The sequence below is a fragment of the Thunnus thynnus genome, chromosome 1 (assembly GCF_963924715.1).
Source record: "Thunnus thynnus chromosome 1, fThuThy2.1, whole genome shotgun sequence".
Lineage (NCBI taxonomy): Eukaryota > Metazoa > Chordata > Actinopteri > Scombriformes > Scombridae > Thunnus > Thunnus thynnus.
In genome coordinates, this window is record NC_089517.1 from 40,369,059 (window position 1) to 40,396,350 (window position 27,292).

At 40.6% G+C, this 27,292-nt stretch overlaps 1 protein-coding gene across 2 annotated transcripts; it reads left to right on the plus strand.

Annotated features, from left to right (window-relative positions):
- Window positions 1–2,113: 2,113 nt before the first annotated feature.
- Window positions 2,114–25,671, plus strand: lins1 (lines homolog 1). Of its 2 annotated transcripts, none has more exons than XM_067598125.1 (6): window positions 2,114–2,516; window positions 2,588–2,677; window positions 7,219–7,351; window positions 8,785–9,393; window positions 21,406–21,592; window positions 24,808–25,671. In XM_067598125.1, the coding sequence occupies exons 1-6, from the start codon at window positions 2,178–2,180 to the stop codon at window positions 25,652–25,654; spliced, it is 2,205 nt and encodes a 734-aa protein (XP_067454226.1). In that variant the 5' UTR covers window positions 2,114–2,177; the 3' UTR covers window positions 25,655–25,671. The 2 variants fall into 2 exon arrangements, with proteins under 2 accessions (XP_067454226.1, XP_067454234.1); XM_067598133.1 differs by having other exon boundaries at window positions 21,409–21,592.
- The last annotated feature ends 1,621 nt before the right edge of the window (window positions 25,672–27,292 follow it).

Here is a 27,292-nt window from a genome sequence, read left to right on the forward strand (position 1 = left end):
TGTTGATAGCAAGGGCGTAGGTTTGGTTTTTAACTTTGGTATATAGACATTTTTTGTGCCCCAAAATAATTGTATATGTGTACTGTGCTTTTGCAGACTTGCCTGAAACTAAACTTGTATCATGATTTACTCTCTGATTTTTTTAATGGCTAATATAGCTTATAAATAATGTTCATGTCATAATGACACATATGTAATAATAACTCTGCTCTTGATCCACTCATGGAAAAGGGGAGAGGTGGCATTAAATAAATATTTCTCAGACTGATTTCAAAGATTAATGTTTGGATTGATTAGAGAACATTCTTTTTAACTAAGCTCAATTGTTACTGACACTTTGGTTCTTTAAAAAGGACTTGATGTCTTAATTTGCTTTTGGGAGAAATTTTCACCAACAGTAATAAAATTGTTTAATTAGATAGCATGTCTGAGCAACAAACCACAAACACCACTTCTGAAATTCAATATAATATCAAATGATCTTAGTTTTGTCATTTTCAATTCTGGGACATTTGGAACATTTAAATTATAAATACCAACCGCTTCAGATTCTCCACCTCACCAACTCCACTGCTGGGCTGCTGTTAGTCAACAATGCATACAGCCTGAAGTTGAGGGTTGCCAGATCATCAGGTCGAAAATCCCCCATATCCTGCTTTTTTACTCTTTATCATAATAGTGCACTTTTTTGCAGAAAACACACAAGCCTTAACATTAGGTGGAGTGGCGAAATTGGTTGAGATCTGTAAACATGTTGGTAGGGACAATCCAGCAACACTTTGATATTGGTAGGGACATGTCCATCCTCAAATCTTTGCACATGGCTGATAGAATTGTATCATTGGAGCACAGTGTGCAGTCATCCTCTCCTCAAAACATATCACTGCCATGATCAGCACCTAATGGCATTTACCAGACAACTCATTGCTGATTCATTGATTTAGTTGTGCCCTTAGATTAATCTCTGCCAGAATTTGAGTTCAAATTTCAAAATTGGAATTAAGTCAGTTAAATTGATGGGCTTACTATATTATAGTCTTGTTCCAATGGAACATGCCTACTGGATTTTGGGTTTAGCTCTCCACTGAGAATTCCATTGTTGAAGCGCAACCTCCTTCTCCAATTCATTATATTATAGTCTTATTGCTGCATCTCAGAGGACATCTACATTATCCACAACTGCGGCCTACACTTGGGAACTTTTGTCCTTTGATTAGCATCAAATACGCTTTAGATTCCATTTTAGGGAATATATCTGCAAAGCAATTCTTAAATGTCTTATTAATTATAATTTGTAACACAGTCACCCACTGTTACAATAATTGAAATGTTGAATGACCAAAAATGCAATCATTTAGTCATTTACTTGTCTTTAAAACACTGTTTGTATAGTGAATGTCATTTATTTAGCACTCTAGTTGGATGTCTCGCTTATCTGGGGGCTAAAAGGTGAACCCTCTGTCTATCTTATCTGGCAGCTCCAAAAGTGAAAGAGAAAACATAAAACTGTGAATGGTATTTATCCAACACATCTTTTATTTCATGCTCCCATACTAAAAGCACTATCTGAATCATGTAGAAACAACCTCATGCACCACAGTCTCTTTTCTTTCATGAATTTTCAAAGTTGTCCAAAACTTTAAAAAGTCCCTCAGAAATGTAAAAGAAACAAAGAAAAATCATCAACCTGTTTGGTATGATTTGATTTCACTGTATTATTATCTTATATTTGTTTTATTTATACTATGTTGTCTTTCTGAGTATATGTTTAAAATGTTAAGATGTTGTTCCCTGTACTGGCTGGACTGTTTGAAACTTGCTTAGAAAAAAAATTAAGACTTCCGGTCAAAGCTAATTCCTATTGAAGAATGCACATATCAAAGTAAAAGCTTCACTGACAATGACAAAGTTTTATGACGACAATGACAATGTTACTGTGATGATTCAAGAGTATGTATCTATATGTAATATGTAACATCAACAGTATGATAAGCCTTTAGTTCCGGATGCCGATAAGTTGGCCTCCAGAGTGGACTTATTTTGAAGGCCTAAGAAGTACACATCCCGTCGAATCCTTGTTACTTCTCGGTTACTTGACGTAGCTTCTTGACCTATTTGTTGTAGTGCTGCTTCCGCGTGCATCACGTGGCTGAGGATGACGCGGAAACAATAGCATTATGGAGCAGCCCGGGAGCAGCAGACACTCTGTGAGAGACATGACAGCGCGCTTTGACTGTCTCACAGATGCATACAGATGTTTTCTGAGCGGATCATGTCCCAGTGAACGTGCTGCAGATCTGGCGTGTGTGATATTTGCAGAGATGTGTGGACGGGTGGCCGGAGAGGACAGAGGGTATTACCATGACAAGAGTGTGGAGCTGACCTGCATCAGTTTGACTTTGGTGGAGAAGATTACCTCTAGCCTGACAGCTGAGAGCCTGACTCCAGAGGTTACGTCATACTGCGTGGAGATCCTGAGGGTGTTGTTTCAAGACATGGATCTCATGTCACAGCTAGTGAGTGCCTGAGTACAAACACAAACAAATGTTTTCTATAGTGACATCTAAAAATCTCACTATCCTCACAGGTTCATCAGTTCCAGGCTGAGGACCAGACCATCTCTCATCTGGCAGCAAAGAGTGTATCAACACATGTTTTATATGATCTCCACAAATCTGTGAGTACCCATGGCTGTAGTCTGGATTTTGATTGATTGTATTGGGACAGTTTACAGTTTTTTAACATAAAAGATGCACTGCACCGGAGTCAGCTCAAAGCTAATTTACATCTGCAGTCCCCCACAATCAAAACATACAACAGCACAACAACAAATAGTACAAAGGAAAAAACACAAAGAACATACCATACAAAATACAAAGCTACACACAAGAGCACATCCCATACACCCACAATGTCAATTAGAAATGAATAATGTAAACTTGTCAAATTAAAAGCAAGACTACCTGTGCTAATGAGAAGACCATAGATGAAGTTTAGACTCAGTGGTCACACAGCTGAATGGTCTTTAGTAGATTTAATTTGGCCTTGAATGTATTGATTGAACTACAGTTCTTATCATCAGGTAGGGTATTCCACTGAGTTGTGGCTTTCACAGAAAAAGCTGACTGACCAGATGCAGTGTGACAAAATGGTATGGTACAATCTTGTATAGAGGATAATCTGGAGGATCTGATAGAATTTACTGAGCGAGTGTGCACAAAGTCACATAGTGAAGGAGGGGCCAGACCATTTAAAATTTTATAAATTAGGCACAAATTTGAGAATAATCTAAAATTCTCAAAGCTCAGTAAATTGTATTTCTCCAGTACCCTACAGAGATGGAAACGCATTGGCTTTTTGTTGTTAGAGTTTTTAGAGTTTGTTTGTATAAGGACTCAAGAGGTTTTATGGCTGCATCTCCAGCCTGACTCCAACATGTGATGCAATAAGACATATGGGAAAGAATCATAGCATGCATAAATATCTTAGCTGCGTCAAAAGAGAGACAGTTTCTAATATGTCTAAAATGTGCTAACTTGTACTTTGATGCACGATATTGGATTTTTTGCCAATATCCGATATGCCGATATTTCCAACTCATTGTGGCCAATTGCCGATACTGATATATGCACATATTTTTTTCCAGCTGGCTGAGGAGACTCTCATGCATGCAAGCATAGATTGTACTAAGTATGATCAAGAAAGACAATATATGAAGGAAGAACTTAGGAAGACTGGAGTTCAGGAGCTCAGCGTTAAAACTTTAATGAACTTGCCAAGTGGATGGAGCAGTAGAGTTTTCTTTGAGTTTATTATACAGACAGGATTAAATGTGTAGGATTTAATCTCTGGTTCACACTCCGTAGCAGAAGGTGGCGTTAATGCACCTAATACACTGGTTGCCAACTGCCGTTATAAATCAAAAAGATTTTTTTTTTCCCCAAACAGAGTGATACATCCTTCCCATCTGTGCAGCCAATCATAGCAGCTCCTCGACAGACTGTTTCTCACTGATATGGTGGTTCCCCTGCAGGCTCTACTTCACTCAAGCTGCCTGTCAGACCCGCTGCTTCTTCCCACTTAAACCTGAATAACAAACCGGGGCTCGGTGCTCCGGTTGGATCCACATAGAGAGCCAGGGCTAATGTTAGCTGAGAGGCTAGTGGAACGTTAGCTGTAGCACGACTGGACAGAAGCATAGCCAGCTAGCCTCACAGCTAACGTAAGCCTCGGCTCTCTATGCGGATCCAACCGGAGCACCGAGCCCCAGTTTGTTATTCACGTTAAATGGGAAGAGGCAGCGGGTCTGACGGGCAGCTTGAGTGAAGTGGAGCCTGCTGCTGGGGCTGCTTCATTGAAATGTCGTAGAGGGCGCTATGGAGCCAGTTTGCATCATTGACTAAATATTATCATGTAAACGCTCGGGCCCTAATAATAATAATGATAATAATAATTATAATAATAATAATGATAATAATAATAATAATAATAATAATAATAATAATAATAATAATTAAAGCTGCAAGCAGCGATGATCGGGCCCTTGCGTCCTTGCATATGTCGGGGCGCGGCGCTGGTGAAGGGGTGCGGGCATGTAGATGTCCCCAGACATGGGCTGTTTTCAGACAGTGCAAGGGGAGATAAACGTCATTTCCTCATTCACCTATTCTGCCTGCTGCTGGATCTGCTGCATTGAAATGTCGTAGGGGGCGCTATGGAGCCAATTTGCATCACTGACTGAATATTATCATGTAGACGTGTTCAGGCCTGGACTGTTCTCAAATGTCAAGTTTCAGGCAGATCCGACCATGTTCACTAGAGTTACAGCAACTTCCTCTGTCATGGCGAAACATCAAAACTCAACGCCACGCCACGGCCACACGCTTCAATGATAACTAAATCTTTTGATAACTTTTGATCACACACTAGTGTAGATGACACACACTGATTTTGAAGTCGTTACGATGAATTCTGTAGGAGGAGTTCGTTAAAATACAAGGTATGCGAAATGGCCAAAATAACGCGAAAAATGACCACTTTTATCAAGATGGCCGACTTCCTGTAGGACTTACAATATGGCTCCAAGAGGCTTTTATTGTGCGTCTTGACATGATACATATGCCTTGTGAATTTCATTTTTCTACGTTAATCTGGAAGGCGGGGCTACAATTTTGAATTTTTCAAGGGGGCGCTGTTGAGCCATATTGCCATGCCTATGCAAATGACCTATCCAGGATTTTAACTGGTGTCACTCCAGACATGTGTGTCAAGTTTCGTGACTGTATACCCATCCCTTGTCCCTAAAATACAGCATCGTATTTCATAGCGAAGGATGTGTCGCCATGGCAACGGCGTTTGGTCATGGGTCATGAACTGCTAATTGGAGCATCACCAAGGTCTTACATCTTAGCTGAGTCAATTTCAGGTGCATCAGCCAAATTTCCTACAATACAACAAAGAACGACGCATGATACTTCCTGTTGCCAGTAGGTGGTGCTATGACTGTCACTAAATATGGGCCTGACAATGTGTTCAGACCGGGACTCTTAACAAGCATATGAAATTTGGAAAAGGTCAGACCATGTGGAGTCAAGTTATAAGGCTTTGAAATTTCATGGCGAGACATCGAAATTCGTTGCGTCGTCATGGCAACACCTTTCGACGAAAAGTCACCAACTTCATAATATACCATCTCCAAGGTCTTTAGGCTATTCTGAGTAAATTTGAGGTGGATCCCATCACCGTGCGACCCACAGAGCGTCAAAGTGTAAAACATGTAACTTCCTGTTGCCAGTAGGTGGCGCTATGACTTAGATCCAACATTGACACAGGAATGTGTTCAGAACGGGACTCTTTCCAAGCACAAAAGGTTTGGGTCTCTTAGGATCCTGCATGCCGGAGTTATGGCCGTTTGAATTTTCACGGCGAAGGATCGAAATTCTCCGCCCGACCACACCCCTTCGGCAATGTCGAAAACTCACCGTTTTGATAACTTTTCAAACGGCAAAATTGGCCTGAAAATCGCAACTTTGAACCAAAATGGCCGACTTCCTGTTGGATTTAGGGTATGGCTCCAAGAGAGTTTTTGGTGCGTCTGGTCATGATATATATGCACACCACTTGCCTTTCTTAATTTTCTAGGTGGCGCTGTCGAGCCATTTTTCCCCGCATTTTTTATGAGACCCATAAAATCTGCGATTTTCACTAGAACTGACGTGCACGCCAATTTTGGTGAGTTTTGGTACACGTTTGTAGAAGTTCGCGCTGGTCAGCGCTTGGGCCCTAATAATAAGAAAGAAACAAACACATGAAAAACAACAGGGTCTTCGCCCTTTGGGCTCAGGCCCTAATAATTCCTTCGGATACAACAGGGCTTCGCGCTGGTCAGCGCTCGGGCCCTAATAATAATAATTCCTTTGGATACAAGAGGGCTTCGCGCTGGTCAGCGCTCGGGCCCTAATTAAAGCTGCAAGCAATGATGATCGGGCCCTCGCGTCCTTGCGTATGTCGGGGCACAGCACTGGTGAAGGTCTTCTGTCACGGGCATGTAGATGTCCCCAGACCTGGGCTGTTTTCAGACATTGCGAGGGGAGATTAATGTCACTTCCTCAATCACCTATTCTGCCCGCTGCTGGGCCTGCTCCATTGAAATGTCGTAGGGGGCACTATGGAGCCAATTTGCATCACTGACTGAATATTATCATGTAGACGTGTTCAAGCCTGGACTGTTTTCAAATGTCAAGTTTCAGGCAGATCCGACCATGTACACTAAAGTTATAGCAATTTCCTCTAACATAGCGAAACATCAAAACCTACTCAAATTAAAGTTGAGACATTGCACTTTAATGTATTATCTGCTAAAGCACAGAGCCGAAGGAACAAAAGCGTGCAACCATCCAAATTCTTAGGTTGTGTACATACCATAACATCACTCATAGCCCATTTATTGTTTTTACATGAAGTAAACAACACAATTTCAGTAAGAGCAGCTTAAAGCTGTCCTACTGATGTGGACATGCACTAGGTCAAAAGATGAAATGATTCAGATGTAGGGCTGGGAGGGTTTACAGCAGTATATAAAAATCTGGAATTGAGTTGATCCGCATTGATAAGCAGTGATTATTTGTCCAATACCAGCGTCATATACTGTAGTAGCACACTGACATACTGCACTATATTCTAACATTGTACAATATACTGTATACTTTCATTTTTTAGGGTACAGTCAGTCCTGTGTGGCAGCAGAAATGTGTGCAGCTATTTCACAGGTCATCCCCCTGCACTGAACTGGATGCCTGTCTGTGGTCACTGATTGAAGTCTTAAAAAGACTTCTTAAGGGAGCTCATCAAGGTAAAACCTTTTAGTTTTGCACATTTACACTATGAGAAGAATCTGTCCTTTCATTTACCTTACATCTGTGTGACAGTCATACTCTGCCCACATCAAGCTTGTTGGTCTTAGCTGAGCATCACGTTTATCATCTAACAGCAGCTCAGATATTCTCTGCTTTTGTTTCCGGGATCGATGACCATCATGCTGTGCAACACAGTCCTGCATTGCTATCTACCAGAACTATGACATAACCATCACTGAGCAGCTCCAAACATTTGTTACAGGAAGAATGTTGAAAATACAAACTATAGCCAGGCCAATACAGATAGTGATATTGAAATTTTAAAAATAACGATGATGGTAGATCATCATTATTTTTAGATGACCGATATTTATTTTTTTATATTAACACCTAGCAAAAATACAGTAAGTTTGGACAAAGATCTTTTAAATTAGTTTTTAAGGAAATTGTGACTAAGATATGTGGTGGGGGGGCATTTAGCAACTTTTCAGTGCTCTATGGTGGACAAACAATGATTTCAAACTAATATTTGGCATTTCTGCACTGCAGCTTCTTGTTATTTATTGGCATATGTTTCAGCACCAGTGCTGCCACTAGAAGCCTGAAGATATAGAAGAGGCTGAAATTTCCTACCATCCAGTGATTCATATTTTCAATATTCTTCATGCACCAAATTTTTGGAGCTGCTCAGTCTATGAAATGTCTAAGTGTTAGGATGCAGCAATGCAGGATGTTTTTACTATTAATCAGTTAATTGTTAAATCTTCAAAATTTCTTTTTTTGTGAGACCAACTGTCCAAAACTCAAAGACATTCCATTTTCAACAGGCCTTTTTATCCACAGCAGACAGTCAAAATGACTTGTCATAGTAAGAAAAGCACAGATGTGAGACATGCGCAATACCACAACCCTGAAACCAAAGCAAACAAATGAAGTCAGCCATCATTACTTTTATTATTTACACCTGTGCTTTTCCTACTGTGACATGTCAGAATGTCCTCTATGAAAAAGGCTCTGGTGAAAATAAAGAAAATCATCACATTACAGAAGCTGCTACCAGAGGCATTTTGCTTCATTAATGGAAATCCTGCACACTGTCGATGACTTGTACTCACTTTATTAACAGCATTTTGGTCCTCAGACCTTCATCAGGCAACTTTCCTCATGAATCTGGCAGGGATCGACAATGTGCAGGATTTTTTGGTCCTTTCATACTCAGAGTTTATTATATTATATCCCACATCCAGTACCTACCAATAGGATTTATTGGAGTGCAAGAACTTTGTAGTTATTCATTAATGAAAGATTAATCAATTACTAAAATTATGTGTAAGCTAGAGAGGGCAACCCATACACCAGGTTGCTTGCAGTATGACTCTTGTCTTGTTGTGTATAATCTCTCATAAAAAATGCATGTTCTTTCTTCCAGAGAGATCAGAGATTCTTGAGAAACTTCTGGCAGCCTTTGACTCCAGCCTGAGTGCTTTATGCTCTAAGTTTCTTCCTGTAGAGAGAAAGGCGGTAACACAGCGTTCAGTGGATCTGACCAGCAGCACTCACCGGGGAACAACGTTCTACCTTCTCTTGGAGCTACTGGAGGTGCTGACTGCATCCAGTTTTATATGTGGAACTGGAGTCTGTCTGAAGAGTCAGAGACTAACATATATTCACTCCTCAGCACTCCTGACAACAGTCAGCAGCTCCTCAGAACATTTTGTCAAAAAGCGAGTACTGCTGCTTCTGAAGAGAGCTGTGCTTCAGAAGGCTGGAGAGGATTGGGCTTTAGGAGAAATGCTGTCCACTGGGCTGAAACATGAGTACTTCAGCTCTGATATGAGTATACTGGCTCAGAGTGTGTTACAAGCAGTGGCTGCTGATTGGTTACTGAGTGTTCAAGCGGAGTCTGTTTCTTTCTTTGGGGGGACCAGTCTTTGCCAAGGAGGTGAAGGTCAGAAACCAGACTGTGTGATGCTGAGAGCTGTCAGCTTGCTTCTTCTCAAGTCCCTTGAGCTTCACATCCAAACAGCTGCTGGAACAGGTGAGAATCCATCACACAATGACAACACAGGGACACACAGACAGTGTATCCAAAGGTCTGTGTCAAGATTCTTATGTAATGCTATTTTTTTCATTACAAATAATAATATCAGCTTAAGGTTGTGCAAAACCTGATTAGCCATGTTATCCCAGCATGATTTGACAATGTTCCAAAGAGCTTCTTGTGGTGTCACAGAATGCTTGGCTTTCTCAGGCCCTGTTGACACCTGGCATTAACATGCATCTTCACATGCATCCTGAGTGACCACTTCTTATCGGATCTCACTTCCCTGCTCTATATGCAAATAAACACTTACATCATTACTGTTTGCAAAGACCAAATACATTCGTTATTAACCAGCAGAAGGATCGGGGGTCTGTGTACCTTCTGTCCAAAGCTGTGTACAACTTGTTTGATAACAGGATAAACAAATATACAATGCATTGTGCCCCTTCACGAAAATCAAATTCCCGTCCTATTGATTTGCTCTAGCACTGCATCAGAATATAGACACATATACAGAGTTATATGCAGCCATCCCCCCTCAGCTGCCTCCATTAAGGGACGCTGTGCGATTTACGCACAAGACATAGCAGCGTAACTTCATAGATTATTTAAATCTCTGACACGCTGACAGGATCGGCCAGGATTTAATGTTAATTAACGTTCTGTGTTTTTCTACACATTGAAAAGGTCAGCTGTTACTCACAGTCTGGTTCATACAGTGAAACTGTTTAGAGTAAAGCTGCTGTCCTCCTGATAAATCCTGAGCTCATTATGTCCTGCAGCGCCGCAAAACTAAAAACTGTAGACATCAACTTGACAGGACAGAGGAAACTATCTAGCAATGTTCAACTTCTGAAATATTTTTTTTTTAGACAGACCAGTGAAAAACAAGTTATTTGCTGGTTTTGGTTTAATTTCTATTCCCATTGTCAATTTGAAGAGGAAAACCAGTTAGGAGAACGGGAAAAACAGGAGGTGGATTATGTTTTTTTCACATGAAAAACAAAATAATGCATTTGTTTATTCTGTTATCAAACTGGTTGTTGCCCAGTCTGCCGGAAAATAGAGGATGTCAGTTGAATAGGTGGTCCTTCAATGTGACCCAGGACGCATTGCGTTTACACTGCTAAAAGAATGTGGCCACATGCGGCCCAGACCGCCTCCGAATGTGGTCTGAGTGATCAGATCTCTATACGTACTTAGAGCTGTCCACTTGTGATCGGATCACCCGAGACAGATGTTAATACCAGGTGTAAACAGGGCCTCAGTCTCTTTCTTAGTGCCCCCATAAATGTTCAGTGGGGTTGAGGTCAGTGTGACTGTGGAGGAAAGTACATGACAATCAGGACTTCTTTGTCTTCTTTAGTCTTCAATAGTTTTTGCAAAGCTTTTAGGTACGTTTGGGGGTCATTATCTTGCTGCAATATGAATCCCTCCCCACAAAGCTGCAAACCAGAGGGTACAGCATGTCTCTAAAGAATGGAGTGGTACTTCTTCTGGGTCAGGGTGGAGTCAATTCAGTGCAGGTGTCCCACTCTAGAGTAGGTAAAACACCCTCAGACTTGAATATTCCCACCACCATGTTTCCATGTGGGTTTGATACACTGCAGTATCATTCTGTCTCCTGTTCATCTCTTTACATACACCCTTCTGTTACTGCCATAAATCTCAAACCTGGATTCATCAGTAAACAGGACTTTCTTCTAGTTATCCACTGTGGAATGCTGGTATTTCTTAGCCCACCCCAAGCATTTGGCCTTATTTCCTCTCCAAAGAAGTGGTTTAGAAGCTGCTACTTGCTACTTGAAGCTGCTGCTTGCTACTTTTAGTGACTGGAGGCTTGCGTTGTTTATTTAGCAAATTCTGTATGTGTGATGAAGTTGCTTTTCTATCTGTCAGGGAATTAAGCAACTTTTTGATCCTCTGATGGTGTGGTCACATTTGGTCTGCCTGATCCTGCTTTGGATACAACTGATCAAGTTTCCACAAAGCGTTTTAGAATTCCATGCACTGCCCCCTTAGAAACCTTTAGTCTAGCCATGATTTGACGCTGACAAAGCCCCTCTTTGCTTAGAATAACAATTTGACCTACGACACTTTAACTTAGTTCTGATGCCATGTTTCCCACTATCACAATTCTACTTAGTAAGCACTGATTTATTGGAAGAAGGCACAGGTGAACACTGGCTGCAAGTTGAGTTACTTGAACTACTCTGATGAGTAGATCAAATCCACCTGAGTGTCATCTGAAGGCATGCCTCAATGGAAGGGATACAACTAAAGGAAATCTGACCTTTTGTAGAAAGGAGTTAAGTTGGTCATTGCCACAACTTTGCTTAAATTTGATTGCTGCCTAGAAAGAGTGCAGTATCTTAAATATTTCTTCTTCATTTTAAATTGTCATAACTTCATATGTTTTTAAATGTTTCTTAATCCTCAAAAGTAAAGATTTTTTTTTTTTAATTTAAAAAGTTTTCTCTCATCTTTATAAAATAACTCTTAGTTGGACTACTACAGTGCTGCTCCAAACCAAGAAAGAATTAGGTTATGAACTCAAACTCTGTTATTTGGGTTAGGTTGTCTAGTAGTATAGTGGGTAAGAAAACTGACTCTTTCAAATTTATTTGCATTGCCCTTTACTGTAAATTTGATTTTTTTCAAGCTTCAACTGAAACATAATCTCTCTAAGCCATCTTGTATGGGATGGTGGCACCAATCTCCTCCAATTGAGGAGGATACAACATCGAGCTAACAGAGTAGCAAGGTAACCACATTACCCATTTCGGTCGGCCACACCTTGTTCTCAGGCCCCAATCCAATAAATGTTGCTATGGGATTCAAAGACATGACCAAAACATGTGCAACCAGTCAAGAATTGAAGCCCACTGTTCCTCTGCAGAAGACAGGTCTAGATCTTGATCCCAAATTGTCCCTCGGTTGTTCTGAGATTGCAGGTTGATAGCTTTGATAACATCATAACTCCAGGAGATGACACCCTTGAGACTACCATTAAATCCTAAAAGAGTATCTAAAGGGGTACTAGTGGGTTGCTCTGGGAAAGCATTGTTGCCTTTTTGTACAAAGTGCCTAATCTGTAGGTACTGAAAAAATGAGAGCGCAGCACTGCATACTTTTTCTGACAATTGCTCAAATGATGCAAATCCCGTTTACATATAAATCCTTAACAGCTTTAATGCTGTTCCCATGCCAGGCCTGAAAGGCCAGGTCAGACATAGAGGGAGAGAAGAGATGATTTGCAAGAACAGGAGCCTGAAGTGAAGTGTTCTGCAATCTGAAATGTTTGCGAAACTGTACCTAGATCTTTAATGTGTGGGCAACTTAGAGGTAAAGGGGTAGAGATCAAGGAGGGGAGTTTCAATTTAAAAGATTCCAATTTTACCCAAACTGTAGCCTCGGCACCATCACTGACCCATATTATAATGTTTTTGATATTGTTAGCCCAATAGTAGTGAAGAAAGTGAGGCATGGCCTTACCTCCCAACTTTTTTGGCCGTAAAAATGATTTACAAATATGGGGGGTCTTCCCGTCCCATTTGAGGCCAATGAGGATTTGGTCCAGTGATTAAAATGTTTTTTAGGAATCAAAATCAGAACACTTTGGAACAAATAAAGAAATCTAGGAAGAATATTCATCTTAATCAGGTTGATCCAGCCAGTTAATGATATATTTGTAAGGATTATTATTATTCATCCAAAACAAATGCATTTTTAAGGCCCTAAACGTGCATGAAAAGTTGTTAAACTTTGCACATACATCAGAAGTGGTGAAAATTTTGATATTTTATAGGTCCTGAACATGGGCGTGGGAAAATGGCTCAACAGCGCCCCCTAAACTGTATCCCCTGTGGCATGTTTCACCAACATGCACAGAAATCGGTACACACATGTATCATGCCCAGACGCATAAAAAAGTCAGTTGGAGCAAAACCGTAAACCCAACAGGAAGTCGGCCATTTTGAATTAAATTACCATTTTTGGCTTTGTATTTTAACAAACTGCTCCTACAGATTTCATCAGATTGACTTCAAAATTTTTGTGTTTCATCTAGACTAGTTTGTGATCAAAAGTTATTAAAATCATGAGTTTTCACTGAACGCCCTTGCTGTTGCGATTGAATTTCAATGTTTTGCCATAAAACTGGAAGTCCTTATAACTCCATTGTACATTGTCCAATCTGCCCCAAATTTCTCATGCTTCATGAGGGTCCCATCCTGAATACATCTATCTGTCAATATTGAGACATACTCATAGCGCCACCTACTGGCGACAGGAAGTTACATGTTCTGTACTTTTATGAGCTGTACCAAGCAGGATGAACAAATCCATCTGAAATTAGGTCAGAAAAGCCTTAAGTTTCTGATGATTTCAAATTGTGAAAATGGTGAGTTTTCACTGGACACCTTTGCCGTGATGGCGCGGCAAATTTCAGTGTTTCGCCATTAACAAACAAATTGTTATAACTTGACTCTGCATGATCAGATCGTTTTCAAATTTCCCATGCTTGATAAGGGTCCCAGTCTGAAGACAAGGACAGGTTCATATTGAGTCTTAGTCATAGCACCACCTACTGGCAACAGGAAGTCTTAAATGCCACTCTTTTGCTAACTACTCCTTGCAGGTTAGTCAGAAACACATACAATTTGGTCAGCCAAGGTGTAAGACCTCGATGATGATAACTACTGAAGCTTTTGAGTTTTTGTCAAAAGCCGTTGCCATGGCAACACACAAAGTATGAAGCTGTTTTTATGGTGCTAGACATGCTTGAAAACTCACAAAATGTGGCACACACATGACAGGTCTTAAAGTCTGTAATAGTGGATAGGTGGCGGGCATGGATGTGGCAGAATGGCTCAACAGCACCCCCTACAATATTTCAGTGAAGCAGCCCCTGCGCCAGGTTAAACCTACACGTATGAAAATCATGTGCGAGGACGCACAAAAAAGTCTCTTGGACCCATAGCTTAAACCCCACAGGAAGTCGGCCATTTCAAATGTAGTGGTCAATTTTGGCGATTTTGCATGCCTTGTATTTTAGCGAACTTCTCCTACAGACTTCATCATAACGACTTCAAAATCAGTGTGTGTCATCTAGACTAGACTGTGATCAAAAATTATCAAAATCTTGAGTTTTCCCGAAACGCTCTTGCCATGGCCACACGGTAAACTTTGACGTTTCGCCATTAAGCAGGAAGTTGCTGTAGCTTGAATGTACATTGTCCAACCTGCACCAAATTTCTCATGCTTGATAAGAATCCTGTCCTGAAAACATCTACATGTCAATATTGAGTCATAGTCATAGCACCACTTACTGGCAAGAGGAAGTCAGCCTTATATGACAAACATCATCTGATTCACATGAAATTTTCAAGGTTTGGTCTACGGTTGATATACAGCAACATGATGTTTACTTAATAGGTGTTGATATTTAAATCCATCATGCAATGTTTGATAAGAAGCTGGTCCTTAACATATATTCCTGCCTACAAAAAAAGCCCTACGACTTTGCAGTGCCCCGACGTGCGGAAGGGTGTGAGGGCCCACTTTAATTAGGGCCCTAGCACCTAGCAGTGTGAAGGTCCTATTGTAATTCAAGTAATTAGGGCCTGAGCCCCAAAGGGGCCTATTGTATTTTGTGTGTTTGTTTCTTTCTTCTTCTTCTTCTACTTATTCTTTCTTTATTATTACGTGACTTCAGCCCTTAATTTGACCCCCTAAACATGCTCAAAAACTCACCAAATTTGGCATGCACATCAGGTCTGGTGAAAAATTTGATAAAATGTAAAAATTATCCCCCAAAGTGCCAAAATGTGCTCTATAGCGCCACCTATGTATCTAATATGGCTGCCACGGCCCAGAGGAATGTTGTAGAGAGATTGAACCAAAACTAAATTATTCGTCTCATCAAGACCTACAAATCATACGCTGACACCCCTGACCTAAATCCAACAGGAAGTCCGCAGTTCACCCATGAAAGTATGACTTTGTGCCAATTTTGGACCTTGAATAAACGCTATCTCCTCCTAGGGCATTAATGGTATCGGCTTCAAACTTTAATACATGACTTATCACACTGTGCTGAACAAAAATGATTAAAAACTTTGTAATAACTTGAACGGTTTAAATCTAGTAAGCCCTGAAAGTTGAAGTGCGACATCACACCTTACAATGTAAACCAATGGGGAGGCAATCTCTGGGCAAGGACTTTGTGCCAAACTGGGGTGTCTGACGTCTAAACTATAAGTCCAACCACTTTCAAACCTGTATCAATGGATTCATGACAAAAATTCCCACAAAAAAATGTGATTTTTAATGTAAGATTTGGCCAAAGTTATGGGATTTATGAGGATATTTCACAAGAAGAGTACTCTGAAATCCTTCTCTCCAGCTGAGAGGGAGAGAGAGAGAGAATGGGGGTGGGGGGGTGGGTAAAGTAAGACCTGTCAGCCCAGGTCTGAAAACATCTACATGCCTGTGACAGAAGCCCTTGGACTGCACCACACTCCAGTTACTTAGTGTTTCTACACATCTGACAGCAGTGTTCAATCCTCACACTCCAGTTACTTAGTGTTTCTACACATCTGACAGCGGTGTTCAATCCTTACTTTTTTTTTCAAGGAGTACATGTGCTCCTAAATGAAAAAAATTAGGAGCACGCATATAACTTTAGGAGCACACTGAAAAATGTTCAAGTAACAGTTTCTTACAGAAAACAATTCATTACATATTTACAGTTTATCACATACATATTTAAACTCTGTGTGTGTGTGTGTGTGTGTGTGTAAATCACAATTTATGTTGTTTTTAGGGGTGCTCGATTATGGCAAAAATCATAACCATGATTATCTTGTTCAATATTGGATCACACTTATTTAACACAATTACTTTTTGACTTTCATTTTTGTCAATTGCCGATGTTGATATATGCACATATTTTTTCCCACTTGGCTGAGGAGACTATTACACATGCAATCATATATTGTACTAATGATCAAGAAAGACTATAGCCTATATGAGGTAAGAACTTTAATGCTGAGCTACTGAACTGAACTGAGGAGAGCTTTGGAAAGATGTCCTCACTACTCCAGTCTTCCTAAGTTCTTCCTTCATATATTGTCTTTCCTGATCATAGTATAATCTATGCTTGAATGCATAATAAAAGCCTCCTCAGCCAGCTGGTAAAAATATGTGCATATATCAGCATCGGCAATCGGCCACAATGAGTTGGAAATATCAGCATATTGGATATCGGCAAAAATCCAATGTCGTGCATCCATAGTTAAAAGTCTTTACATTCCTAAAAATAGACTTGATGAAAATTAGGAAATTAATTTGTTTTACACACAAACTCATTAAGGGTTTTCAATTTACTAATTGAAATTCAAGTGAATGGTCACAAAACTTGCATGATTTTTATGACACAGGTGTGAGCAAGGCAGTCATGTCTCACCCTGCAGAAAATTCTCATCCTCACATTGTTGAGATTTGATGTTTCACCATGACAGAGGAAGTTGCTATAACTTCTTTGTAAATGCTCCAGTCTGCACCAAACCTTACATGTTTGATAAGACTGGGTTTGACTGGGTTTGAAAACAGCCTGGGTCTGAAGACATCTACATGCCCATCACAGAAGCCCTTGGATTGCACCATGGCCCGACGTGCACAAGGGCGTGAAGGCCCATTTAACGCTGCTTGCAGCTTTAATTGTAAATGCTCCAGTCTGCACCAAACTTTACATGTTTGATTAGACTCCCATCCTGAACACGTGTACATGACAGTATTCCATCAGTGACGCAAACTGGCTGAATAGCACCCCCAACGAAATTTCAGTAAAGCAACCCCAGCAGCAGGCAAAATAGTGGACAAAGGAAGTGATGTTTATCTCCTTCTTGCACTGTCTGAAAAACAGCCCGGGTATGAAGACATCTACATGCCCATCACAGAAACCCTTCGATTGCACCGTGGCCTGACAGCTTACAGCTTTAATTTTGTCTTGTGTTGCAAATCTAGCACACCCCTTTCCTTTACAACGGTGCACTTTTGCTCCTCACTAAACGCCTCTGACAGCTGTTGAGTGTCTCTGTCCACAGAACCAGCCATCTGTTCGCAACAGCTGCTGACCAGAAGCCGGCTAATCTGCCTTCACCAGGCTGACTGACAGCTGAAGTTTACTGAACCAAAATAGTTTGCATGTCGGCTCCACAGAGAGAGAAATCAACAGTGTTTGTACTTATTGATTAATTTGTTTTATTTCCTTGTCCACTGTAGCGAGTGATTCTGCCTGTAGTTAAGCTAACCGGTGCTTCCTCCACAGTCTCCACTTTACTCAGCTGCCCGACAGACCTGCTGCTTCTTCCCACTTTAACCTGAATAACAAACCAGGACTCGGTAATCCAGCTGGATCCAAACATAGAGTCAGGGCTAGCTGGAGGCTAGCAGAACGTTAGCTGCAGCATGACCGGAGGGAAGCACAGCCAGTTAGCCTCCGCTAGCCTCCCAGATAACGTTAGCCCCGGCTCTCCGTTTGGATACAACCGGAGCACCGAGCCCTGGTTTGTTATTCGGGTTAAAGTGGGAAGAAGCAGCGGGTCTGTCGGGCAGCTGAGTGAAGTGGAGCCTACGGAGGAAATACCGGGACCGTCAGGATGTAATAGTCCGTGGAGGTGCTGTGGTGGTGTCGGCTGCACAGATAGGAAACCTCTCGGCTGACAGGATGTACCACTCTGTCTCAAAAAAAAAAAAAAACTACTTCTTCTTCTTTTTGGTTTATGATAGTGATTGGCAACCAGCGTATTAGGTGCATTACCGCCACCCTCTGCCTCAGACTGTGGACCAAAGATTAAATCCTTCACATTAGTCCTGTCTATCTAATAAACTCAGAGAAAACTACTGCTCCACCCACTTGGCAGGTTCATTAAAGTTTTAATACTGAGCTCCTGAACTCCAGTCATCCTAAGTTCCTCCCTCAGATATTGTCTTTCTTGATCATTAGTACAGTCTATGATTGCATGTGTAATAATCTCTTCAGCCAGGTGGAAAAAAAATATGTGCATATATCGGCATTGGCAATTGGCAAAAATGAGAGTCAAAAACCAATTGTGTTAAATAATTGTGATCTCAATGTTGACCAAAATAATCGTGATTATTATTTTTGCCATAATCGAGCAGCCCTAACATCAGGGAAGTGTAATTCAAAGGACAGAGGGCTGTGATCAGAAACTACTATGCTATGATAGGTGGGAGGACTCGAAGAAGGTATAAATTTTACATCTAAAATGAAGTAGTCAATGCTAGAGAAAGTGTGGTGAACAGGTGAGAAGAAAGAAAAGGCCTGACCTGTAGGGAAATGTAAATGCTGTGGTTCTATCATTCCATATTATCCAATGAAATTAATAACAGCTGTGGCCATTTTAGTTAGGGGTCCAGGTTAGGATGAAGACCTATTGAGTTTGGGGCAGAGAACACAGTTGAAGTCACCCCCAATAACCAGGTGATGATTATTAATATCGGGGATAAGAGAAAAAAAGGAATTAATAAAAGCACAATCATCCGAGTTGGGAGCATATACACTTGAAAGGATAATCCGCTTATTGCAAAGCTATCCTGTGACAATAATAAATCTGCCAGGAATTATTTTGTGTCACTTTCAAAAGAAATACTTTTGTGTGTAAAAATAGCTGTACCCCTAGAATCAAACTTGGGATTACTTTCCCTACCCAGCTCCTCTGAATTCTTAAAACATCTGCCCTGCGAAAGTGTGTCTCTTGAAGGAAAGCAATTCCTACCCCCAGTGCCAGCACTTTGTTCCTCTTCACAGGGTGATATAAAGATTTCACATTCCATGAAATAAAATGGACCTTTCTACTGCTGTTCCTAACCATACTAATGGTTGTACATTGCATTGTAAAATACAGGGCAGGATGCCAAGGTGTAGAATGCTATGCAGTACAAAGAGAGTGTGAAAGTGTATGATATGTTAAAGTGGATGAGTGTAATTGACAGGGATAAAATGACAAAAAGGAAACCTGAAAAAAAGAGATACAAACAATACAAAAAGAAACAAAAAATAACAGAGAGATCAAGAGGATGCTCACCCACCCCAACAAAGACTATCCAGCTTGGTTTGTAGTTTAGTGTTCTCTGCCTGCAGAGCTGTGTGAGACATTTCAAGCTCTGTGACTCTCCCGCCCATGTCCGTCAGAGAGGTTCTGATGTCCACATTTTTTTTGACATGCGCAGAGACAGTAGCTCGAAGGGTTGATACAGGGGAGCGTAACTCTGCTAGTATTTTATCCCACTGTCGCCACGTCCACTTTGATACTCCTTCAATACCAGTGTCAGCTCCAAGCTAGCAGTGCCCGTTTTTAGCCTGCTAGTACACAGTTCAGATAGTGAGGCCTGGTTGGGCTTGTTGGTGTTTTTAACCCTGCTGCTTTTGGTGGACATGATTACAGGACAGAGAATGACAGTGACAGTAATAGTACTTTTAGTTATATATTAACTAAAGAAAAAAGTGTTTTAGAGGAATAAATTGTGCAAAAGATGAGGAGAGCTTTGGAAAGATGTCCTCACTGTGCCATGACCCTGGAGGTCTTCCTGTACTGTATAATATTTAATGCTGGATTGAACAGTGTAAATGGTTTGATGCTTGAAAGGAATGAGTTGAAAGTGACAAGATGCTTTGATTAAAGCTGCATTAATTTATGTTCTAGGAACAAGCTGTGAACACAACATTGACATATTATCACCTTTTTAAAGTTATTACATTGAACAGTTGCCTATTTTCACATCCAGCATTCACAGAGCAACATTATCATTAATATGTGTTCAATCTCCGTAAGCTCTGTTTTGGTCTCCACCAACTCCTGAGAAAAGTATTTGTCTTCTTAGCTGCTAAATGTTCACCAGCTAGTTCCTAACTGTGTCTATCTGCTGTTTGGTGCTGAGCAGGTAGTGTACAGTGGATTTATCAGAGCTTTTTCACTGAGAACAGCTGCTGCTGCTGCTGGAAACCACTTGGATGAGAGACATGAGACTGCAACAAAACATTAAAGTTGCAGGCCGTAAAACCAAAACAATAGGCTGAAAGATGCTAAAAAGCTCTTAAGAACTGAGGGGAACTGCAGAGTTGATGTTAATCCTCTGTGGATTTGTCACTATAACTGACCTCTTAGACATTACACACACTAAAAATATTGAGTAGTGCAGTTTAAAGTTTTCTCTATATTTTGTTAATACTCAGTATGAGTGAGAGCAACACTGAGCATGACATATTAAAAACAATGGTTAGGATGTAGCAGAGACATCCTGACTTTGGCTGATATAAAGCAGCCATACAAGTTTGTCTTTTCAGTCCTCCGAAAAATCTCCAGTATCCCAATCATACTTCTGACTTGGATGTTGGTGTGAACAGTACTTACGAGTCAGAAACTTGTAATCATGTTAGCTCAAGTGAAATGAATGCAGCATGAGACCTTCCTTTCCTAGTAAATGTCCACATGGAGGCTAGTAAATTTAATTTTAAATGCAAAATCTGTGGACTACTGCTTTTTAATAAGATACATACAGTATATGATGAATGTTTATCACGACTTATACTGTGGTGGTTTGTGGCAGTAGTGTAGAGTTCAGGCCTCAGAGGGTCAGCTGAAAATAGTTTGAATCTGAGAACTCATGAAAAACCTTTCTGTAGCTTCTTTTACTTTAGTTGAGTATTTATGCCTACATTTCTGTCCTGTTTTGATGATAGCACGAGGTATGCATTTTCAAAGGGACTCTGGACAGACAGTGCTCCAACGCCACATTACAGCACCAGTATCTTTATGGGCCAGTAAGTAGGAAGAGGAATTGAATTCAGTAGTACATTGGAAGCAGCTGTGGTCCAGATTTTCTGGACACCCTCTTTTGCAACATTTCTAAAGCAGGGGGCATTCTTCTCACATGTACATGGAAAGCATACACTAATATACCTTTTCTGTCCTGTTCCAGCAGGACTGCAAAGTGTCACAGAGGGTTATGGGTATCTACAGACTCTGTTGGCCTTCCTGAGAAGGTGCAGCGTCCAGATGACAGAGGTCATTCACTGCTGCTGCTGGGTCAGTCTGCTGTTTGGAGAACAGGACGATGACATGATGGAAGCAGCCAAAGCTTTCCTCTCCATATTCCTCCATCACAGGTACAACAGATACACAGTGCAAATAGTGTACTTTCTTTCTTTTTTTTGAATTTACAGGACATACAAACAGAGTTAATTGGAAAAAGTGGTTTACTGATGTGGGTGTCAGAGTGTAAGGCTGTGGCCATTTCCCGAAGCTGTGCGTACCAACGCAGACCCATTATACCAAACTCAAAAAGAATTAGTATGAAATATTTGTTTTTTGAATGTGTTGTCAACACAGAATCAAAATGACACTGTTTCAGCAAAGCTCCATTTACATAATCAGCAGTATGAGCTATGCTCACTACGAGGTGAGGCAAATTGCAGCAGAAGTGTAAGTCAGCAACATATGGCAGGTAGGAGGAAAGCACCAGAAAATAAAAAAATAAAAACTCCCTCTGAGAAGAAGACAGGTGAGATCCAATGATCAGCAAGGGCTTGGGAGCCTGAAACCTTATCTTGCAAATATAACAGAGAATGAGCTTTTTATCTGTCACAAGTCACTTTGAGATTACATCATGGAGTGCTGTCATCTCATTGGTTGTCCATTGAAAGGTCACCAACAAACAAAGTAAAAGCTGAAACACAATTAACTACACAAAAGTATTACAACCTAGAGCACAAGGCAGATTTGAGATGAGTTAGGCCTGAACAGTCAATCAGTGGAGAATTGCAATGCAACACAAAACATCTGCTAACAAGTGGAGGACGAGGATTCTTTAAGTAACAATTAAGTAGACTAATGTTGAGCCCTGATAGTCTGGTTATCAGATAGATCAATGAATGAATGAAATGTCTTAATTGTCTAATCTTTTCATTACCTCTCACCATATAAGCATTTAGTATGTCTGTACCTGTGAGGATAATGTGAATAATTGATGAATGTTTTGAATGTTTTTGTGATATGAATGAGGTTGAGTTGGATAGAGTCTTGCGTTACATTTCTATGTAACATCATGCCCCCTTTCGGACATGCACCCCTTTATGTTAATCTGATGGCAATTTAACATGTCTGTCTCATGTCTGAATAAGTACACTGGTCACTTATATGTAAGTCACAATGGCAATCTTATGAGGTCTGAAAGGCTGCAGCAGCACAAGGAAGTCATGCAGATATATGTGTCTCGTTCCATCTTCTAACATTACTTTTTTTTATATATAAATCATCATATCTTCTACACAAAATCAGTTGAATAAACGAGGAAACTAGGGCTGTAGTCAACCAAAGAAAATCTTGGTCGACTGAGATCATACATAATCTTAAATTAATCGATTAGTCGTGGGGGGGTGGGAGGGGGACGGTGGATGTAACGGGACAGAGTGCACAGTGAACTCAGCAGCCACACATTTCTTTGTTCTCTATTTCTCTGTTTAGTGCCCTCAGGTTAGGCTAACCCATTGCTTTAACTTTGGAGCTAACCTCCTTCACTTTTCCAGCACTTGGGGAAACGATAGACATGACTTTTTAGCATTTATTAACTGACACACTGTAGCCTGTACTGTACATTTACTGCCAGACTGACAACTTACTACTAACCTTTTCCTCTGCTCCACTTGCATCCACCGTCACTTCTCTGCCGCTCACTCTTTCCCACTCAATACGCAAATACACTACGCAATGTCGTATTCCTTAACGGAGGTACTCTATTAATAATTTCCCAGGCAACGACACAGAGGTTGATTCACGTACCGGAACAGCGCTGCACAGAGACTCCCAAACACTATTGATTTTCGAATGAATGGATATTTGGTGATATTTTTGGCATTAAAAAATATTTTCTTGGCCTGGTGGGAGTTCTTGGGAGTTCTTATTGTGATAAATATAGGAGAAACACTGATTCAGTAAACATTCACTACGTTCAGTAAACGTTCAGTACAGTTAGACCCAGCAGCAGTCTCCATTATGTTGGGCGAGTTCAAAGTTGTGAAAACAATGGGGGTGTTTTGAATACACCCCCATTTTCACAGGTAATTTGTTGGTCTGTCCCTCCCGCCGCGGGAAATAATGGATTAATCCTGGAAAGCTATTGATGTTTTCTCCTTCTGAAAGTAATATGGAGATTATTCGACAAATGAGAATTCATTTGGACGAGAGCATATCAACCAACTAATCGACTAGTCAACCAGCAGACTACAGCTCTAGAGGAAACATTGTGAAAGAGCCTGTAGGTTATGCAAGCTTTCTAGCTAGGTTTCCATCCAAATGTAACGCAAATTTTAACCGAATTTCCAGACACTCAGCAAAAGAAAATTCTAATTAATGTGCATTTCCATCCACTGCTGTTACGTGAATATTAGTAGTTGGTTCATCAAGATAAACAGCTGGTGGAGCTAATTCTCCAGTCAGGGGCCATTAAACCATTGCAGTAGAATAGAATACAATGAGATGATGTGATTAAAATAGCAGCAATCAAAGCTCAAACAAACAAGTGAATAACGATTTAGGAAACATGATGGAAATATGGCATTTCTGTTTGTTTCTTGTGTTACTTTGAGGAGCACACAAATTGAAAATGCAAATAAAAACATTTGGACGGAAACACACCTTCTGTCTCTCACACCAGGTACCAAATATCGCATGTGCATTGTCTCTTTCCATAAATGTCCTGTAATGTGTGAATAAAGCCACAAGGAACATTAACATGTCTGGATGTAATATGTCTGAATGACAGAAAGCATCACTTTAACAGCTTGATGAACCTAGCAATGCTACCTACTCCATGTCTCATAAGGACTTCTTGTCATGGCCAGGTAAAAAACATTTGTTTTAGGTCAAGAGGATGCTGTAAGCACTGAGCCTTCTAGCTATATCAACTTTTCAACAAGAAATGGAAGTAGGCCTCACCTGAACCCTGGCTAGCTCGACTAGATTTCCACCATTTGCTCCCCGCAGTGTCACTCACTTGGCTCTGTGGTGAGCTTCAAAGAGTGTCACTTTCCACCTGGATTGTCTCACATTTCTATAAACTAAAAGTTTATAGAAGGCATTTAATAAAGGCATTTAATAAAAGGTCAGCAGAAAAGGATCTGGCAAACATATTTACTAACATCATGTTTGAGGCAAATTTTTACTCAGACCAAACACTATGACAGGTGAGTTCACTGATTACCACAACTAAACCAGTGAAGATGAGAAGAGGAACTAGTCAATGACATCATCTGCTGCAGTCTGAGTGCATAAGTGTAGTGTTAGCAGACTGAGCTGACTATGAACTTCTTGCCTCTCCTTGCAGAGTTTGTTCTGGATTGGATGACTTTGCTGTGCTGGAAGCAGCCTGTGCCTCTGGCTGCAACCCTCACTGCCACTTCCTGCTTCTGCTCCAGAGCATCTCCTTTGACCACAGCATCCTCCTCGACTTCCTCATTTCCACGGAAACCTGCTTTCTGGAATACTTTGTGCGGTACCTTAAGTACCTCAGGACTGACTGGCAGGGCTTCACTGTCACATGTCAAAGAGTGTCACTGACTGCTTCTTGTGGTGCTGCTGTGTCTGGGCTGACATTTGAATGGAAGACAGGAACCAGGTCTTGCCAAAATCAAGTGGAATCCGGCTTTTGTTTCCAGCCCACAACTCTTATACCACCAGTGGAAGGGTTCAATTCAGCCCCAGGGCCTCGCCTTGTAGAGTATGACAGTTCTGATGAGTCTGATCCTGATAACATGGAGGTTTCAGAAGATTCACAGGAAACCTGGAAGAGACACATGGGACCAGAGGTGTCTCTATGTGAGCAAAGTGGATTTAGTGACTGGGAAGTCAAACAGGATACATGTAGTCCACCGATATCTATCAGTCAGACAGAGCATGTGTCATCTGACTCAACAGAATTACGGAGTGACTCTATCTCATCAATGGAAAGAAGACCTGGAGGGTCACCACTGCCAGTGGGACAAAGTAAACATTCAGGACAGGTGTCCTGTGAAACATTAGCCAGAGCAATGTTCTGTCTGTCAGAGCTCAGAGAGGTGGTGACCAGGCTGCAGACAAAGAAACTCTTCCCATACAACCCATCCTCTCTCCTAAAGCTCTTAGCACAACTAGAGAAATATTCCCAACACTCACATCAAGTCACAAGTCAATAAATGATACATACACAGTATATTATGTGTGTTTTATTCTCACTTGTGAGTTGGTGTCGTAGCTACATCAAAACTGGTCATAGGGCAGGTGGTTCGGGTTTGTGTATATGTGTTGAGCTCAAATGATACTTTCAGTGGCCATGCAGCTGCAAATCTCCATGTGATGTAAATTTTATTATCTGCTTTTATCTGCAAACATGCAGACCTCCACATGCATGCCAAAATTTATGACTGCATGGACTGTACACTTGGTTCGCACATTCACAAGCACTCGAAGCAGTATAAACTGCATGCACGGGCTGATATCCACAGCCATGTCTGCACTGGGGATTGTATTGATACACATGGAGAAAATGGTCAAAAGAAAGCAATCACACAACTAGAAATGCATTTCCTGCGGAAAATGTGTGTGAATGCTGAAAACTGGAATAAATCGCAAAGCATTGCTGAAAATACTAAACACTCGTTCAGCATCCCCATCTGTACAAACAGAATTCGATTACCATGGAATGTTACATTTAAGAGATTTGGTGGTTGATAAGTAGTATGGTGGAGTTTTATTTATGACCACAAGGTGGGGCTATTGGTGTCATGATTCAGTATGTTGTGCAGATTCTCATGGAAAACCTGTGTACCAAGTTTCATTTCATTAAAGACAACAGAATTGCTGAAATATCAAGTTATAAGGTGAATTTAGCACCCCCTTTAGGCAAAATGTTGAAATGTTACACACTTCTGACAGGTAACCTTGTGTACAAAATTCCCAAATTTGGTCGCAATCTGATTCAGTATTGAGGAGTTATTGACCATTAAGTGTGTTAGGCCACGCCTTCAAAATTTTGCTAACCTATAACAGACCAACCGTAAGTGATATCTGAAAACAAATGAATAATTTTTATTCAGGGTTCTCCAAATATGGTATATACCAAATGTTGTGAAGATTGGATGAAATATGTGCCAACAGAAGCAAAATATATGTTTCTTTAAAAAAACAAAATGGCAGAAAAAAATTAAGGCACAAATGGGCATGGCCTATATCAGTCTAATCAGCATCATCCAAGGAACATCCTGTCCAAATATTTTTTGATAGGACTTACCGGTCATGAGTTATTAGGCAAAACGCAAAACACTTAATAACTGACAAGCATTTTGAGATGGGACATCTGTACATCAAATATGAACATTCTAGCACTTTTACTTTTTGAGATATTAGCTTTCCAACATTCCTCCCATAGACTTTCCATTATATATTTTAATATTTAAAAAAATATATAAAATCACTGGATTATGATAGAAACCTGAAAAGTAATAGCATAGATGTCCTTTAAGAGCTGAACATTTTGATATTTGAATGGTTTCTGTTGCTCAAAGTATAGAGGAGTTGAAAGCTTTCAAAAAACGTATGGAAGAATAAGAATAACTAGAAAATGCAATTTCTATAGAAATTGCGTGTGATTGCTGAAAGCGAATTTAGATTGCATAACTGGAAGCTGAACACTATTGAAAAATCTAGCAAGATTAAAATCAGCAATGGGTGGAATTGAACCTACACCCTCATGTTTGTAAGACAGACATGCTATGCACTGAGCTAACATGTCACACAGTAATGTCAGGCCAGATTCTGGTATTTAGCCTATCACT

Coding starts and splice junctions, on each gene's coding strand:
- lins1 (XM_067598125.1), top strand. CDS start 2,178: ATGGAGCAGCCCGGGAGCAGCAGACACTCTGTGAGAGACATGACAGCG. Junction 7,352..8,784: donor TCTTAAGGGAGCTCATCAAG/GTAAAACCTTTT, acceptor TCTTTCTTCCAG/AGAGATCAGAGATTCTTGAG. Junction 21,593..24,807: donor TCCATATTCCTCCATCACAG/GTACAACAGATA, acceptor CTCTCCTTGCAG/AGTTTGTTCTGGATTGGATG.